This window comes from Mustelus asterias, chromosome 15 (genome assembly GCF_964213995.1).
Source record: "Mustelus asterias chromosome 15, sMusAst1.hap1.1, whole genome shotgun sequence".
NCBI lineage: Eukaryota > Metazoa > Chordata > Chondrichthyes > Carcharhiniformes > Triakidae > Mustelus > Mustelus asterias.
The window spans coordinates 772,851-789,521 of record NC_135815.1 but is presented as its reverse complement, the minus strand read 5'-3'; the positions used below and the strand labels follow the sequence as shown (position 1 = coordinate 789,521).

General features: G+C 46.9%; 1 protein-coding gene across 9 annotated transcripts in view; it reads right to left on the bottom strand.

Moving 5' to 3' along the window:
- ncoa1 (nuclear receptor coactivator 1) overlaps window positions 1–16,671 on the bottom strand; it is a 109,312-nt gene that overhangs the window by 79,677 nt on the left and 12,964 nt on the right. For 6 of the 9 annotated variants that reach the window (XM_078229325.1, XM_078229324.1, XM_078229327.1 and 3 more), the window contains 2 exons: window positions 15,240–15,495; window positions 395–488 (listed from right to left, as the gene is read on the bottom strand). In XM_078229325.1, the coding sequence (XP_078085451.1) occupies window positions 395–471 (77 nt within the window). In that variant the 5' untranslated portion in view covers window positions 472–488; window positions 15,240–15,495. The remainder of the gene's footprint in view (window positions 1–394; window positions 489–15,239; window positions 15,496–16,671) is intronic. The other 3 variants (XM_078229326.1, XM_078229331.1, XM_078229332.1) reach the window with 1 other exon arrangement.

Sequence of the window (16,671 nt, the reverse complement as noted above, 5' to 3'; positions counted from 1 at the left end):
TTTTAAATATTTCCATTAAATCATCATTTAAACTCTTTTGCTTTAATTAGAACAGCCCTGATTTTTCAGTTTTTATGCTTCCTAATCCCAGGTAGAATCTCAGTTACTGTGCTGTCCCCCAAGTCCCCATTGTGTGGAGTCCAAAATTGTACACTAACTCTCATTGTGGTCAGGTTTATACAATGTAAAATTACAGCTCAACTTTTATATTCCATAAATCCCTGTATTCCGTTCATCTAGTCACAGCCTTATCCACTTCAGTTCTTTTTACTCTTCTGTAAACTTGAAGTGCTGACTCTCTACTCCCTCAAATCACCCACACTTATCATCCATTCCACCATTTTTACACAACGCTCATCCTCACAGCCATTGACTCTGCTCCTTCATTCACTACCTGTGTCCCACAGTGTCACATGGAGATAGCCTCCGCTTGCGAGAGTCGGGTTTTGCAGGGTCTATTCTTCCACTCATTTTCACTGATTTCCCACCTGAAAGCAGAGAGCAGACAAGACAGTTTACAACCAAAAGACTCATTTCCAACTGGGCATTAACACCCTTCAACCCAAACTCCAGCCCCAGAGCACAGTGTAGGTTACACAGGCTAAGCAGGTGGCAGCAGAATTGAACCGACACCGCAACGGAGCACAACAGAAACTTTCTCACATTACAGTGCTACAGCTGCATGTATGCCTAGTCTAACTCGTACCCCAGTGAGGCAGTGTGTGTGGGACCCCTACCCCAGTAACGCAGTGTGCGTGGGACCCCTATCCCAGTGAGAGTCAGTGTGTGTGGGACCCCCACCCCAGTGAGAGTCAGTGTGTGGAACTGTACCCCAGTGCGAGTCAGTGTGTGTGGGACCCCCTACCCCACTGAGAGTCAGTGTGTGTGGAACTGTACCCCAGTGAGAGTCAGTGTGTGTGGAACCCGTACCCCAGTGAGAGTCAGTGTGTGTGGGACCCATACCCCAGTGAGAGTCAGTGTGTGTGGGACCTGTATCCCAGTGAGGGTCAGTGTGTGTGGAACATGTATCCCAGTGAGAGTCAGTGTGTGTGGGACCTGTATTCCAGTGAGGGTCAGTGTGTGCGGGACCCGTACCCCAGTGAGAGTCAGTGTGTGTGGGACCTGTATTCCAGTGAGGGTCAGTGTGTTTGGGACCCGTACCCCAGTGAGGGCCAGTGTGTGTGGGACCCGTACCCCAGTGAGGGTCGGTGCGTGTGGGACCTGTATCCCAGTGAGAGTCAGTGTGTGTGGGACCTGTATTCCAGTGAGGGTCAGTGTGTGTGGGACCCGGACCCCAGTGAGGGTCAGTGCGTGTGGGACCCATGCCCAAGTGAGAATCAGTGTGTGTGGGACCCGTACCCCAGTGAGAGTCAGTGTGTGCGGGGCCTGTATCCCAGAGAGAGTCAGTGTGTGCGGAACCTGTACCCCAGTGAGAGTCAGTGTGTGCGGGACCCGTACCCCAGTGAGAGTCAGTGTGTGTGGGACCTGCATCCCAGTGAGGGTCAGTGTGTGTGGGACCTGTATCCCAGAGAGAGTCAGTGTGTGTTGGACCTGTATCCCAGAGAGAGTCAGTGTGTGCGGAACCTGTACCCCAGTGAGAGTCAGTGTGTGCGGGACGCGTACCCCAGTGAGAGTCAGTGTGTGTGGGACCTGTACCCCAGTGAGAGTCAGTGTGTGTGGGACCCGTACCCCAGTGAGAGTCAGTGTGTGTGGGACCTGTATTCCAGTGAGGGTCAGTGTGTGTGGGACCCGTACCCCAGTGAGGGCCAGTGTGTGTGGGACCCGTACCCCAGTGAGGGTCGGTGCGTGTGGGACCTGTATCCCAGTGAGAGTCAGTGTGTGTGGGACCTGTATCCCAGTGAGGGTCAGTGTGTGTGGGACCTGTATCCCAGTGAGAGTCAGTGTGTGTGGGACCTGTACCCCAGTGAGGGTCAGTGTGTGTTGGACCTGTATCCCAGAGAGAGTCACTGTGTGTTGGACCTGTATCCCAGTGAGAGTCAGTGTGTGTCTGACCCGTACCCCAGTGAGAGTAAGTGTGTGTGGAACCCATACCTCAGTGAGAGTCAGTGTGTGTGGAACCCGTTCCCCAGTGAGAGTCAGTGTGTGCGGGACTCGTACCCCAGTGAGAATCAGTGTGTGTGTGGAACCCGTTCCCCAGTGAGAGTCAGTGTGTGTGGGACTCGTACCCCAGTGAGAGTCAGTGTGTGTGGGACTCGTACCCCAGTGAGGGTCAGTGTGTGTGGGACTCGTACCCCAGTGAGGGTCAGTGTGTGTGGAACCAATACCCCAGTGAGGGTCAGTGTGTGTGGGACCTGTATCCCAGAGAGAGTCAGTGTGTGTGGGACCTGTATCCCAGAGAGAGTCAGTGTGTGCGGAACCTGTACCCCAGTGAGAGTCAGTGTGTGCGGGACGCGTACCCCAGTGAGAGCCAGTGTGTGTGGGACCCGTACCCCAGTGAGGGTCAGTGTGTGTGGGACCCGTACCCCAGTGAGGGTCAGTGTGTGTGGGACCCGTACCCCAGTGAGGGTCAGTGTGTGTGGGACCCGTACCCCAGTGAGGGTCAGTGTGTGTGGGACCCGGACCCGTACCCCAGTGAGAGTCAGTGTGTGTGGGACCTGTATCCCAGTGAGAGTCAGTGTGTGCGGGACGCGTACCCCAGTGAGAGTCAGTGTGTGTGGGACCTGTACCCCAGTGAGAGTCAGTGTGTGTGGGACCCGTACCCCAGTGAGAGTCAGTGTGTGTGGGACCTGTATTCCAGTGAGGGTCAGTGTGTGTGGGACCCGTACCCCAGTGAGGGCCAGTGTGTGTGGGACCCGTACCCCAGTGAGAGTCAGTGTGTGTGGGACCTGTATCCCAGTGAGAGTCAGTGTGTGTCCTTGAAGATGGCTGGAATTGCGGATAGCGAAGAGCATTGTCGGGCAATACAGCAGGATATAGATAGGCTGGAAAATTGGGCGGAGAGGTGGCAGATGGAGTTTAATCCGGATAAATGCGAAGTGAAGCATTTTGGAAGAAATAATGTAGGGAGGAGTTATACAATAAATGGCAGAGTCATCAGGAGTATAGAAACACAGAGGGACCTAGGTGTGCAAGTCCACAAATCCTTGAAGGTGGCAACACAGGTGGAGAAGGTGGTGAAGAAGGCATATGGTATGCTTGCCTTTATAGGACGGGGTATAGAGTATAAAAGCTGGAGTCTGATGATGCAGCTGTATAGAACGCTGGTTCGGCCACATTTGGAGTACTGCGTCCAGTTCTGGTCGCCGCACTACCAGAAGGACGTGGAGGCATTGGAGAGAGTGCAGAGAAGGTTTACCAGGATGTTGCCTGGTATGGAGGGTCTTAGCTATGAGGAGAGATTGGGTAGACTGGGGTTGTTCTCCTTGGAAAGACGGAGAATGAGGGGAGATCTAATAGAGGTATACAAGATTATGAAGGGTATAGATAGGGTGAACAGTGGGAAGCTTTTTCCCAGGTCGGAGGTGACGATCACGAGGGGTCACGGGCTCAAGCTGAGAGGGGCGAAGTATAACTCAGACATCAGAGGGACATTTTTTACACAGAGGGTGGTGGGGGCCTGGAATGCGCTGCCAAGTAAGGTGGTGGAGGCAGGCACGCTGACATCGTTTAAGACTTACCTGGATAGTCACATGAGCAGCCTGGGAATGGAGGGATACAAACGATTGGTCTAGTTGGACCAAGGATCGGCACAGGCTTGGAGGGCCGAAGGGCCTGTTTCCTGTGCTGTACTGTTCTTTGTTCTTTGTTTGTGTGGGACCTGTATCCCAGTGAGAGTCAGTGTGTGTGGAAGTGAGATGTGGTGCTTCTAAAACAACTTCCATCTTTTTAGGTGTTTTATGTCAGCCTTTACTATCAATAATATGACCCAAATACTCCTGGTGCCTCGTGCTAGTGGAGTAGGAATAGGAGGAAAGGGCAGATGAATGTGCGGCTGAGGAGTTGGTGAAGGGACAAGGATTCCGATTTTTGGAGCATTGTGAACTCTTCTGGGGCAGAGATGACCTGTACAAGAGGGACGGGTTGCACCTGAACTGGAGGGGGACCAATATACAGGTGGGAAGTTTTGCTAAGCTATTCGAGAGGATTTAAACTAGTCTGGCAGGGGAGTGGGACCCTAAAGAGGAGAGACAAAAGAGGATGTTGACACTAATACAGAATGTAAAGAGAGCAAGTTAAATAGACAAGGCAGGCATGAGCATGGTAGGGAACGAGGGGAGATTGATGAATTAAAATGCACTTATTTCAATGCAAGAGGCCTGACAGGTAAGGGCAGATGAACTCAGGGCATGGGTGAGTACATGGGATTGGGATATTATAGCTATTACTGAAACATGGCTGAGGGAGGGGCAGGATTGGCAGCACAATGTTCAGGGGTACAGATGCTATAGGAAGGATAGAGGGGAGGCAAAAGAGGAGAGGGAGTTGCATTTTAGATTAGGAAAAACATGCAGTACTTAGAGAGAACATTCATGAGGGATCGTACAGTGAGGCTACAGGGGTGGAACTGAGAAATATGAGGGTGATCACTTTGATCTCTCTAACATCAATATGGGTGTACCTACACCACACAGGACTGACTGATGTCCAATAATAATCCTGGAACTTTCTCTCTGACAACATTGTGGGAGTACCTACAACACATGGACTGACTGAGGTCCAATAACAATCTTGGAACTCTCTCTAAACACACTGTAGTTGTACCTACACTACATGGACTAACTGATGTCCAGCAATAATCCTGGAACTCCATCCCTAACAGCATTGTGGCTGTACCTACATTACATGGACTGACTGATGTCCAATAACCTACATTACATGGACTGACTGATGTCCAATAACCTACATTACATGGACTGACTGATGTCCTGTAAATCTCTCTCTGCCCTCACTGTGGGTGAATCTACACCACATGGACTGACTAATGTCCAATAACAATCTTGGATCTCTCTGTCACTAACAACACTGTGGATGTACCTACTCCATATCTCCAATATACTCCTCAATAGTCAGTGGGAAATGAAGAGCAAATATGTAGGGAGATTACAGATAGCTGCAAGAATAATAGGGTTGCAATCATGGGGGAATTTAACTTTCCAAACATTTTTTTAAAAATTCATTCATGGGACATGGGCATCGCTGGCTGGCCAGCATTTATTGCCCATCCCTAGTTGCCCTTGAGAAGGTGCTGGTGAGCTGCCCTCTTGATTCGCTGCAGTCCATGTTCTGTGGGTTGACTCACAATGCCACTCGGGAAGGAATTCCAGCATTTTGACCCAGTGACTGTGAAGGAACAGCGATATATTTCCAAGCCAGGATGGTGAGTGGCTTGGAGGGCAACTGGCAGGTGGTGGTGTTCCCATTTATCTGCTGCCCTTGTCCTTCTAGATGGAAGTGGTCGTGGGTTTGGAAGGTGCTGTCTAAGGATCTTTGGTGAATTGCTGCAGTGCATCTTGTAGATAGTACACACTGCTGCTACTGAGCGTTGATGATGGAGGGATTGAATGTTTGTGGATGTGGTGCCAATCAAGCGGGGCTGCTTTGTCCTGGATAGTGTCAAGATTCTTGAGTGTTGTTGGAGCTGCACCCATCCAGGCAAGTGGGGAGTATTCCATCACACTCCTGACTTGTGACTTGTAGGTGGACAGGCTTTGGGGAGTCAGGAGGCGAGTTACTCGCCGCAGTATTCCTAGCCTCTGACCTGCTCTTGTAGCCACTGTGTTTATGTGGTGAGTCCGGTTGAGTTTCTGGTCAATGGTAACCCCAAGGATGTTGACAGTGGGGGATTCAGTGATGGTTACCCATTGAATATCAAGGAGTGGTGGTTAGAGTGTCTCTTATTGGTGATGGTCATTGCCTGGCATTTGTGTGGCACGAATGTTACTTGCCACTTGTCAGCTCAAGCCTGGATATCGTCCAGATCTTGTTGCAAACATAGACTGGAATTACAATTGTGTTAAGGACTTGGATGGGGAGGAATTTGTGAAGTGTGTTCAGGAAAAATTTCTCAATCAATATGTAGATGGCTCTACGAGAGAAGGGGCAAAACACTTACCTACTCTTGGGAAATAAGGGAGGTCAATTGACTGAAATGTTAGTGGGGGAGCACTTTGGGACCAGTGACCATAATTAAACTAGTTTTAAAATAGTTATGGAAAAGGATAGGTCTGGTCCACAAGTTAAAATTCTAAATTGGGGCAAGGCCAATTTTGATGGTATTAGACAGGAATTTTCAAAAGCTGATTGAGGGAGGCTGTTCACAGGTAAAGGACATCTGGCAAGTGAGAGGCTTTCAAAAGCGAGATAACGAGAGTTCAGGGCCAACATGTTCCTGTTAAGTGTGAAGGACAAGGTTGGCAGGAGTACGGAACACTGGATGACTAGAGATATTGAGGCTCTGGCCAATAAAAGGAAGAAAGCATATGTCAGATATAGGCAGTTGGGGTCAGGTGAATTCCTTGAGGAGTATAGGGCGTAGGAGTACACTTAAAAAGAAAATCAGGAGAGGAAAAAGGAGATATGAGATAGTTTTGGCAGATAAGGTAAAGGAGAATCCAAAAAGATTCCACAAGTATATTAAGAGCAAAAGACTAACCAGGGAGAGAATAGGGCCCCTTAAAGATCAACAAGGTCATCTATGTGTGGAGCCATAGGAGATGGGTGAGATCCTAAATGAATATTTCTCATCAGTATTTACCATGGAGAAAGACATGGAAGCGAGGGAATTCGGGAATAGTGATGTCGTGAAAAGCATCCTCATTACAGAAGAGGAGATGCTGGAGATCTGGAAATGCATACAGATAGATAAATTCCCAAGACCTGATCAAGCATACGGGAAGAAATTGCGGGGCCCCTAGCGGAGATATTTATATCATCGACAGCCACGGGTGAGGTGCCGGAGGACTGGAAGGAGGCAAATGTTTTGCCGTTATTTAGGAAAGGCAGCAGGGAAAATCCAGGGGACTGCAGACCTGTGAGCTTGATGTCAGTGGTGGGCAAGTTGTTGGAGGGGATTCTGAGAGACAGAATCTACATGCATTTACATAGAAACATAGAAGCTGGGAGCAGGAAGGGGCCATTTGGCCCTTCAAGCCTGCTCTGCCATTTATCATGATCATCATCCAACTCAAAGGCCTAATCTTGCTTTCTCCCCAAAACCTTTGATTCCATTCACCCCCTCTTTAGAGGGGCAAGGACTGATTAAGGATAGTCAGCATGGCTTTGTGCGTGAGAAATCATGTCTTACAAATTTGATAGAGCTTTTTGAAGGGGTGATCAACAAAATAGATGAGGGCAGTGCAGTCGATGTTGTCTACATGGACTTTAGTAAGGCCTTCAACAAGGTACTGCATGGTAGACTGGTCAGTAAAGTTAGATCACATGGGATCCAGGGAAAACTAGCCAATTGGATACAAAATTGGTTTGGCGGTAAGAGACAGAGGGGGGTGGTAGAGGGTTGTTTTTCAGCCTGGAGGCCTGTGACCAGCGACATGCCGCAGGGATCGGTGCTGGGTACGCTGTTGTTTGTCACTTATATAAATGATTTGGATGAGAATATAGTAGGCATGGTTAATAATGTCTCTACCTTCTCAGGAGACCAAGGAACTTTGGCATGCCCACTACGACTCCCACCAACCTTTACAGATGCACCATAGAAAGCATTCTTTCTGGTTGTATCACAGCTTGATATGGCTCCTTCTCTGCCCAAGACCACAACAAACTACAAAGGGTCGTGAACAAAGCCCAATCCATCACTCAAACCAGCCTCCCACCCATTTACACCGTCTATATTTCCCGCTGCCTCGGCAAAGCAGCCAGCATAATCAAAGACCCTACACACCCTGGACATTTTCTCTTCCACCTTCTTCCGTCGGGAAAAAGATACAAAAGTTGAGGACATGTACCAACCGACTCAAGAACAGCTTCTTCCCTGCTGCTGTCAGACTTTTGAATGAACTTACCTTGCATTAAGTTGATCTTTGTCCTAGCTATGACTGTAGCACTACATTCTGCACTCTCTCCTTTCCTTCTCTATAACAATATGCTTTTTCTGTATAGTGCACAAGAAACAATACTTTTCACTGTATCCTAATACATATGACAACAATAAATCAAATCAAAGTAAGTTTGCGGATGACATCAAAATTGGTGGTGTAGTGGACAGCGAAGAAGGTTATCCAGACTACATTGGGATTTGATCAACTGGGCCAGTGGGCTGAGGAATGGGAGATGGAGTTTAATTCAGATAAATGTGAGGTGCTACATTTTGGTAAGACAGACCAGGACAGGTCTAACACAGTTAATGTTAGGGCCCTGGGGAGTGTTGTCGAACAGAGAGACCAGGTAGGTAGTTCCTTGAAAGTGGCGTCACAGGTAGACAGGGTGGTGAAGGCGGTGTTTGGCACACTTGCCTTCAGGGCATTGAGTACAGGGGCTGGGACGTTATGTTACAACTGTACAAGATATGTGTCGATCATAACGAATCACAGAATACTACAGTGCAGAAGAGGCCCTTCAGCCCACCGAGGCTGCACCGACACATGAAAGGACCTGACCTGCCCACCTAATCCCACTTGCCAGCACTTAGTCCATAGCCTTTAATGTTATAAGAACAAAAGAACTAGGAGCAGGAGTAGGCCATCTGGCCCCTCGAGCCTGCTCCGCCACTCAATAAGATTATGACTGATCTTTTTGTGGACTCAGCTCCACTTATCCACCCGCTCGCCATAACCCTTAATTCCTTTACTGTTCAAAACTTTATCTATCCTTGCCTTAAAAACATTCAATGAAGTAGTCTCAAACTGCTTCTCTGGGCAGGGAATTCCACAGATTCACAACCCTTTGTGTGAAGAAGTTCCTCCTCAACTCGAGCCTAAATCTGCTCCCCCTTATTTTGAGGCCATGCCCTCTAGTTCTAGTTTCACCTGCCAGTGAAAACAGCTTCCCTGCTTCTATCTTATCTATTCCCTTCATAATCTTATATGTTTCTATAAGATCTTCCCTCATTCTTCTGAATTCCAATGAGTATAGCCCCAGTGTACTCAGTCTCTCCTCATAAGCCAACCCTCTCAACTCCGGAATCAACCTAATGAATCTCCTCTGCACCCCCTCCAGTGCCAGTATATCCTTTCTCAAGTAACGAGACCAAAACTGTACACAGTACTCCAGGTGTGGCCTCACCAGCACCTTATACAGCTGTAACATAATCTCACTGTTTTTAAACTCCATCCCTCTAGCAATGAAGAACAAAATTCCATTTGCTTTCTTAATTACCTGCTGCACCTGCAAACCAACTCCTTGTGATTTTTGCACAAGGACACCCAGGTCCCTCTGCACAGCAGCATGCTGCAATTTGTTACCATTTAAATAATGGTCCATTTTGCTGTTATTCCTAACAAAATGAATGACCTCACATTTACCAACATTGTACTCCATCTGCTAGACCCTCGCTCACTCACTTAGACTACCTATATCCCTTTGCAGACTTTCAGCATCCTCTGCACACTTTGCTCTGCCACTCATCTTAGTGTCATCTGCGAATTTTGACACACTACACTTGGTCCCCAACTCCAAATCATCTATGTAAATCGTAAACAATTGCAGTCCCAACACTGATCCCTAAGGCACACCACTGGTCACTGATCGCCAACCAGAAAAACACCCATTTATCGCCACTCTTTGCTTTCTGTTAGTTAGCCAATCCTCTATCCATGCTAATACATTACCCATAACACTGTGCACCTTTATCTTATGCAGCAGTCTTTGGTGCGGCACCTTGTCAAATGCCTTCTGGAAATCCAGATGCACCACATCCACAGGTTCCCATTGTCCACTGCACATGTAATGTTCTCAAAGAATTCCACCAAATTAGTTAAACATGACCTTCGCTTCATGAACCCATGCTGCGTCTTACCAATGGGACAATTTCTATCCAGATGTCTTGCTATTTCTTCCTTAATGATAGGTTCAAGCATTTTCCCTGGTACAGAAGTTAAGCTAACTGGCCTATAGTTAGCTGTCTTTTGTCTACCTCCTTTTTTAAACAGTGGTGTCACATTTGCTGTTTTGCGATCTGCGGGAACCACCCCAGAGTCCAGTGAATTTTGGTAAATTACCACTGGTGCATTTGCTATTTCCCCCGCCATCTCTTTTAGTCCCTGGGATGCATTCCATCAGGACCAGGAGACTTGTCTACCTTTAGCCCCATTAACTTGCCCAACACTACCTCTTTCGTGATAATGATAGTTTCCAGGTCCTCACCTGCCATAGCCTTCCTGTCATCAATTTTTGGTCTGTTATTTGTGTCTTCCACTGTGAAGACCGACACAAAATACCTGTTCAATGCCTCAGCCATTTTCTCATTTCCAGTTATTACATCCCCCTTCTCGTCCTCTAAAGGACCAATGTTTACTTTAGCCGTTCTTTTTTGTTTAATATATTTGTAGAAACTTTTGCTATCTGTTTTTATATTCTGAGCTAGTTTACTCTCATAATCCATCTTGCTTTTCTTTATAGCTTTCTTCATGGTTTTATGTTGACCTTTAAAGATTTCCCAATCTTCTAGTTTCCCACTAATTTTTGCCACTTTGTATGCGTTTTCTTTAGATATCCATGGCTGATTATCTCTTTCTCTGTTAGTTGACGTGCCAAGTACTCATCCAGGTACTTTATAAAGGATGTGAGGCATCCCGCCTCCACCACCTTCCCAGGCAGCGCATTCCAGACCATCACCACCCTCTGAGTAAAAAGGTTTTTCCTCAAATCCCCTTTAAACCTCCCACCCTCACTTTTAACTTATGTCCCCTCATAGGTGACCCTTCAACTAAGGGGAACAGCTGCTCTCTATACACGCTGTCCATGCCCTTCATAATCTTGAACACCTCAATCAGGTCACCCCTCACTAAAGTAAAAAAAAACCTTCTGCCCTTACTCGGTCCGTATCCCTCTATTCCCTCCCTATTCATGTACACATCCAGATGCCTGGTAAATGTTGCTAATGTGCCTGCTTCCACCACCTCCTCTGGCAGTGCGTTCCAGGCACCCACCACTCTCTGCATGAAAAACTTCCCCCACACATCTCCCTTAAACTTTCCCCCTCACACCTTGAACCTGTGCCCCCTTGTAATTGACACTTCCACCCTGGGAAAAGCTTCTGACTATCCACCCTGTCTGTGCCTCTCATAATTTTGTAGACCTCTATCAGATCTCCCCTCAGCCTCCGTCTTTCCAGTGAAAACAATCCTAGATTAATTAGAACATAGAACATTACAGCGCAGAACAGGCCCTTCGGCCCACGATGTTGCACCGACCAGTTAAAAAAAAACTGTGACCCTCCAACCTAAACCAATTTCTTTTCGTCCATGAACCTATCTACGGATCTCTTAAACGCCCCCAAACTAGGCGCATTTACTACTGATGCTGGCAGGGCATTCCAATCCCTCACCACCCTCTGGGTAAAGAACCTACCCCTGACATCGGTTCTATAACTACCCCCCCTCAATTTAAAGCCATGCCCCCTCGTGCTGGATTTCTCCATCAGAGGAAAAAGGCTATCACTATCCACCCTATCTAAACCTCTAATCATCTTATATGTTTCAATAAGATCCCCTCTTAGCCGCCGCCTTTCCAGCAAAAACAATCCCAAATCCCTCAGCCTCTCCTCATAGGATCTCCCCTCCATACCAGGCAACATCCTGGTAAACCTCCTCTGCACCCTCTCCAAAGCCTCCACATCCTTCCTGTAATGTGGGGACCAGAACTGCACACAGTACTCCAAGTGCGGCCGCACCAGAGTTGTGTACAGTTGCAACATAACGCTACGACTCCTAAATTCAATCCCCCTACCAATAAACGCCAAGACACCATATGCCTTCTTAACAACCTTATCTACTTGATTCCCAACTTTCAGGGATCTATGCACACATACACCTAGATCCCTCTGCTCCTCCACACTATTCAAAGTCCTCCCGTTAGCCCTATACTCAACACATCTGTTATTCCTACCAAAGTGAATTACCTCACACTTCTCCGCATTAAACTCCATCCGCCACCTCTCGGCCCAACTTTGCAACCTGTCTAAGTCTTCCTGCAAACTACGACACCCTTCCTCACTGTCTACCACACCACCGACTTTGGTGTCATCAGCAAATTTGCTAATCCACCCAACTATACCCTCATCCAGATCATTAATAAATATTACAAACAGCAGTGGCCCCAAAACAGATCCCTGAGGTACACCACTTGTAACCGCACTCCATGATGAATATTTACTATCAACCACCACCCTCTGTTTCCTATCCGCTAGCCAATTCCTGATCCAATTTCCTAGATCACCCCCAATCCCATACATCTGCATTTTCTGCAGAAGCCTACCATGGTGAACCTTATCAAACGCCTTACTAAAATCCATATATACCACGTCCACTGCCTTGCCCCCATCCACCTCCTTGGTCACTTTCTCAAAAAACTCAATAAGGTTAGTAAGGCACGACCTACCTGCCACAAAACCATGCTGACTATCACCTATCAATTCATTACTCTCCAAATAACTATAAATCCTATCCCTTATAATTTTTTCCAACATCTTGCCGACAACAGAAGTGAGACTCACCGGTCTATAATTCCCGGGGAAGTCTCTGTTCCCCTTCTTAAACAATGGGACAACATTCGCTAACCTCCAATCTTCTGGTACTATACCAGAGGCCAACGACGACCTGAAGATCAGAGCCAGAGGCTCTGCAATCACTTCTCTTGCCTCCCAGAGAATCCTTGGATAAATCCCATCCGGACCAGGGGATTTATCTATTTTCAGACCCTCCAGAATATCCTGCACATCCTCCTTATCAACTGTAATACTGTCTATTCTATTCCCTTGCAACCCAGTGTCCTCCTCAGCTATATTCATGTCCCCTTGCGTGAACACCGAAGAGAAATATTGGTTCAATGCTTCACCAATCTCCTCCGGTTCCACACATAACTTCCCTCTGCCATCTATAACTGGCCCTAAACTTGCCCTAACCAACCTTCTGTTCTTGACATACCTATAGAACGCCTTAGGATTCTCTTTAACCCTATCCGCCAAAGTCTTCTCATGTCCCCTTTTAGCCCTTCTAAGCTCGCTCTTCAACTCCCTCTTAGCCAATCTAAAGCTTTCTAGTGCACTACCCGAGTGCTCACGTCTCATCCGAACATAAGCCTCCTTTTTCTTTTTAACCAACAAAGAAACTTTTTTGGTGCACCACGGTTCCCTAGCCCTACCAATTCCTCCTTGCCTGACAGGGACATACCTATCACAGACTCGCAGTAGCTGCTCCTTGAAAAAACTCCACATGTCGGACGTTCCCAGTCCCTGTAATCTCCTAGTCCAACCTATGTTTCCTAATTCTCTCCTAATAGCCTCATAATTACCCTTCCCCCAGCTAAAACCACTGGCCCGAGGTTCATGCCTATCCCTTTCCATCACTAAGGTGAACGTAACCGAATTGTGGTCACTATCACCAAAATGCACACCAACTTCCAAGTCTAGCACCTGGTCTGGCTCATTTCCCAGCACCAGATCCAATATAGCCTCACCTCTAGTTGGCCTGTCTACATACTGAGTCAAAAAACCTTCCTGCACGCTTTGAACAAAAACTGACCCCTCTAACGAGCTAGAGCTATAACAATTCCAGTCAATATTAGTCAAGTTAAAATCCCCCATAACAATTGCCCTATTACTTTCACTCCTAAGCAGGATTGACTCCGCAATCCTTTCCTCAACCTCTCTAGAACTTTTAGGAGGTCTATAAAAGACTCCCAACAGGGTGACCTCTCCTCTCCTATTTCTAATCTCCGCCCATACTACCTCAACAGATAAGTCCTCATCAAACCTCCTCTCTGACACTGTGATACAATCTCTGACCAATAATGCTACCCCTCCCCCTCTTCTACCTCCTTCCCTACTTCGACTAAAACATTTGAACCCCGGGACCTGCAGCATCCATTCCTGCCCCTGCTCTATCCATGTCTCTGAAATAGCCACAACATCGAAGTCCCAGGTACTGATCCACGCTGCAAGTTCACCCACTTTATTGCGAATACTCCTGGCATTGAAGTATACACATTTCAAACCCTGCTCCACCCCACCTCTGCAATGCCGTGCATTGCAGTCCCCATCCATGCATCCCTCACTTTCAGCCCCACTACTCAGGATCCCTCCCCCCCCCCGAATCAGTTTAAACCTCCCTGCATGGCCTTAGCAAATTTACCCCCCAGGATATTGGTCCCCTTCTGATTAAGGTGTAGACCATCCTTCTCATAGAGGTCACACCTTCCCCAGTACGAGCCCCAATTGCTTAAGTACCTGAACCCCTCCCTCCTGCACCATCCCCTCAGCCATGAATTCAAACCTTCCCTCTCCCTATTCCTCTCTAAACTATCCCGTGGTACAGGCAAGAGTCCAGAGATAACCACTCTGTCAGTCTTGGCCTTTAGTTTCCACCCCAACTCCATAAATCCCTGCCTAATATCCCCTTCCCCTATCCTCCCTATGTCGTGTGTCCCCACATGTACAATAACTTGTGGTTTATCTCCCTCATATACTCAACCTCTCCTCAATGTAATGCCTCGAGACCAGGCAACATACTGGTGAACTTTCTTTGCACTCTCCAAAGCTTTCACATCCTACTAATAGTGTGGCAATCAGAGGGATATGGACCAAATACAGGCAAATGTCACTAGTTCAGTTTAGGAAACCAGGTTAGCATGGACGAGTTGGGCCAAGGTGCCTGCTTCCATGCTGTTTATCTCTATGGCTACTGGACCAATATCTGGAAAATGTCACACTTTTCTTTCTTGATACATAGACCATGCGCTTGAAGACGTTCCAATGTTGCTTCTAAATTATTCAATACTCTTGTTCATTGCACCCTGTAATTAGAATGTCATCCAAGTAATATTGTACACCAGAGAGACCACTTAAAATCTGATACATTGATCTTTGGAATAGGGCTAGAGCAGATGTTATTCCAAAAGGCAATCTTTTATAAAGAAAAGGACCTTTATGAGTAATGATGGTAAACAATGGTTGCGATTCAGCAGCTATATGCATCTGTAAATATGCTTGTGAAAGATCAACCTTACTGAATTTCACCCACCTGATAACCCAGCAAATAAATCTTCAATAAAAGGAAGCAGATATTGATGAGCACAAAACAATGGATTCATAGTTGTTCTAAACTCACCACAAATATGAACTGGCCATCTGGTTTCATCACAGGTACGATGGGGGTAGCCCGGTCACTCATTGTAACTAGCTTTAGCATGGCAGTGTTGACAAGATGTACTAATTCTTCTTCAACCTTGGGATGAATTGCATACGGCACCGCTCTTGCATCGAGACTTTTTGGTTGACTATTAGCCTTTATCTCGAGTTAGAATCCGATATGTGGGAGTCTTTTAAAAGTCAGTTGTTAACAATTCAGGACAAGTATGTTGTCCCTGTAAAAAAGAAGGATAAAGATGGCAAAATTCGAGAACCCTGAATGACGAGAGATTGTGAGCTTAGTGAAAAAGGAGGCATACATAAATTTCAGGAAATTGAAAACGGATAAGGCTCTTGAGGAATACAAAGATAACAGGAAAGAGCTTAAACAGGGACTTAGGAGGGCAAAAAGGGGCCACAAAATGTCCTTGGCAGGCAGGATTAAAAAGAATCCCAAGGCTTTTTATGAGTATATGAGGAGGAAGAGGGTAGCTAAGCAAAAGGTGGGTCCACTTAAGGACAGTGGAGGGAATTTGTGTGTAGAGCCAGATGAGGTGGGCGAGGTCCTTAACGAGTACTATGCATCAGTATTCACAAAGGAGAAGGATGTGGTGGATGGTGAGAGTAGAAAGGAGGATGTTGACATTCTAGGACATGTTAAGATAAAAAGGGAGGAGATACCGGAGGTCCTAGAGACAGATAGTGTCTACCCCACACTATTGAGAGAAGTGAGGGAAGAAATTGCTGAGTGTTTGACCAAATTCTTTGCATCCTCTTTCGCCATGGGCAAGGTACCAGAGGATTGGACAATAGCTAACATTGACCTCTGTTTAAGGGCAGAAAAGACAATCTGGGAAATTACAGCCTGAGTCTTACATCAGTGGTGGGGGAATTATTGGAGAAGATTCTTAGGGTAGGCAGTATTTACTCACATCTGGAAGAGAATAGGTTTATTAGCGATAGGCAGCATGGTTTTGTGAGGGGGGGGGGTCATGTCTCACAAACTTGATTGAGATCTTTGTGGAAGTGACAAGAAAAATTGACCAGGGAAGGGCAGTGGGTGTTGTATACATGGACTTTAGTAAAGCCTTCGATAAGGTTCCTCATGGCAGGCTGATACAGAAGGTGAAGTCATATGGGATCCGAGGTGAGCTGGTAAGATGGATACAAAACTGGCTTGGGCATAGAAAGCAGAGAGTAGCAGTGGAAGGGTACTTTTCTAACTGGAGGTCTGTGACAAGCAGTGTTCCACAAGAATCAGTGCTGGGGCTACTGTTGGTTGGAATATATATAAATGATTTGGAGGAAAATAGAGGTGGCCTGATTAGTAAATTTGCAAATGATACGAAAATTGGGAGAGTAGCGGATAGTGAAGAGGATTGTCAGAGGATGCAGCAGGTTATAAATCGGCT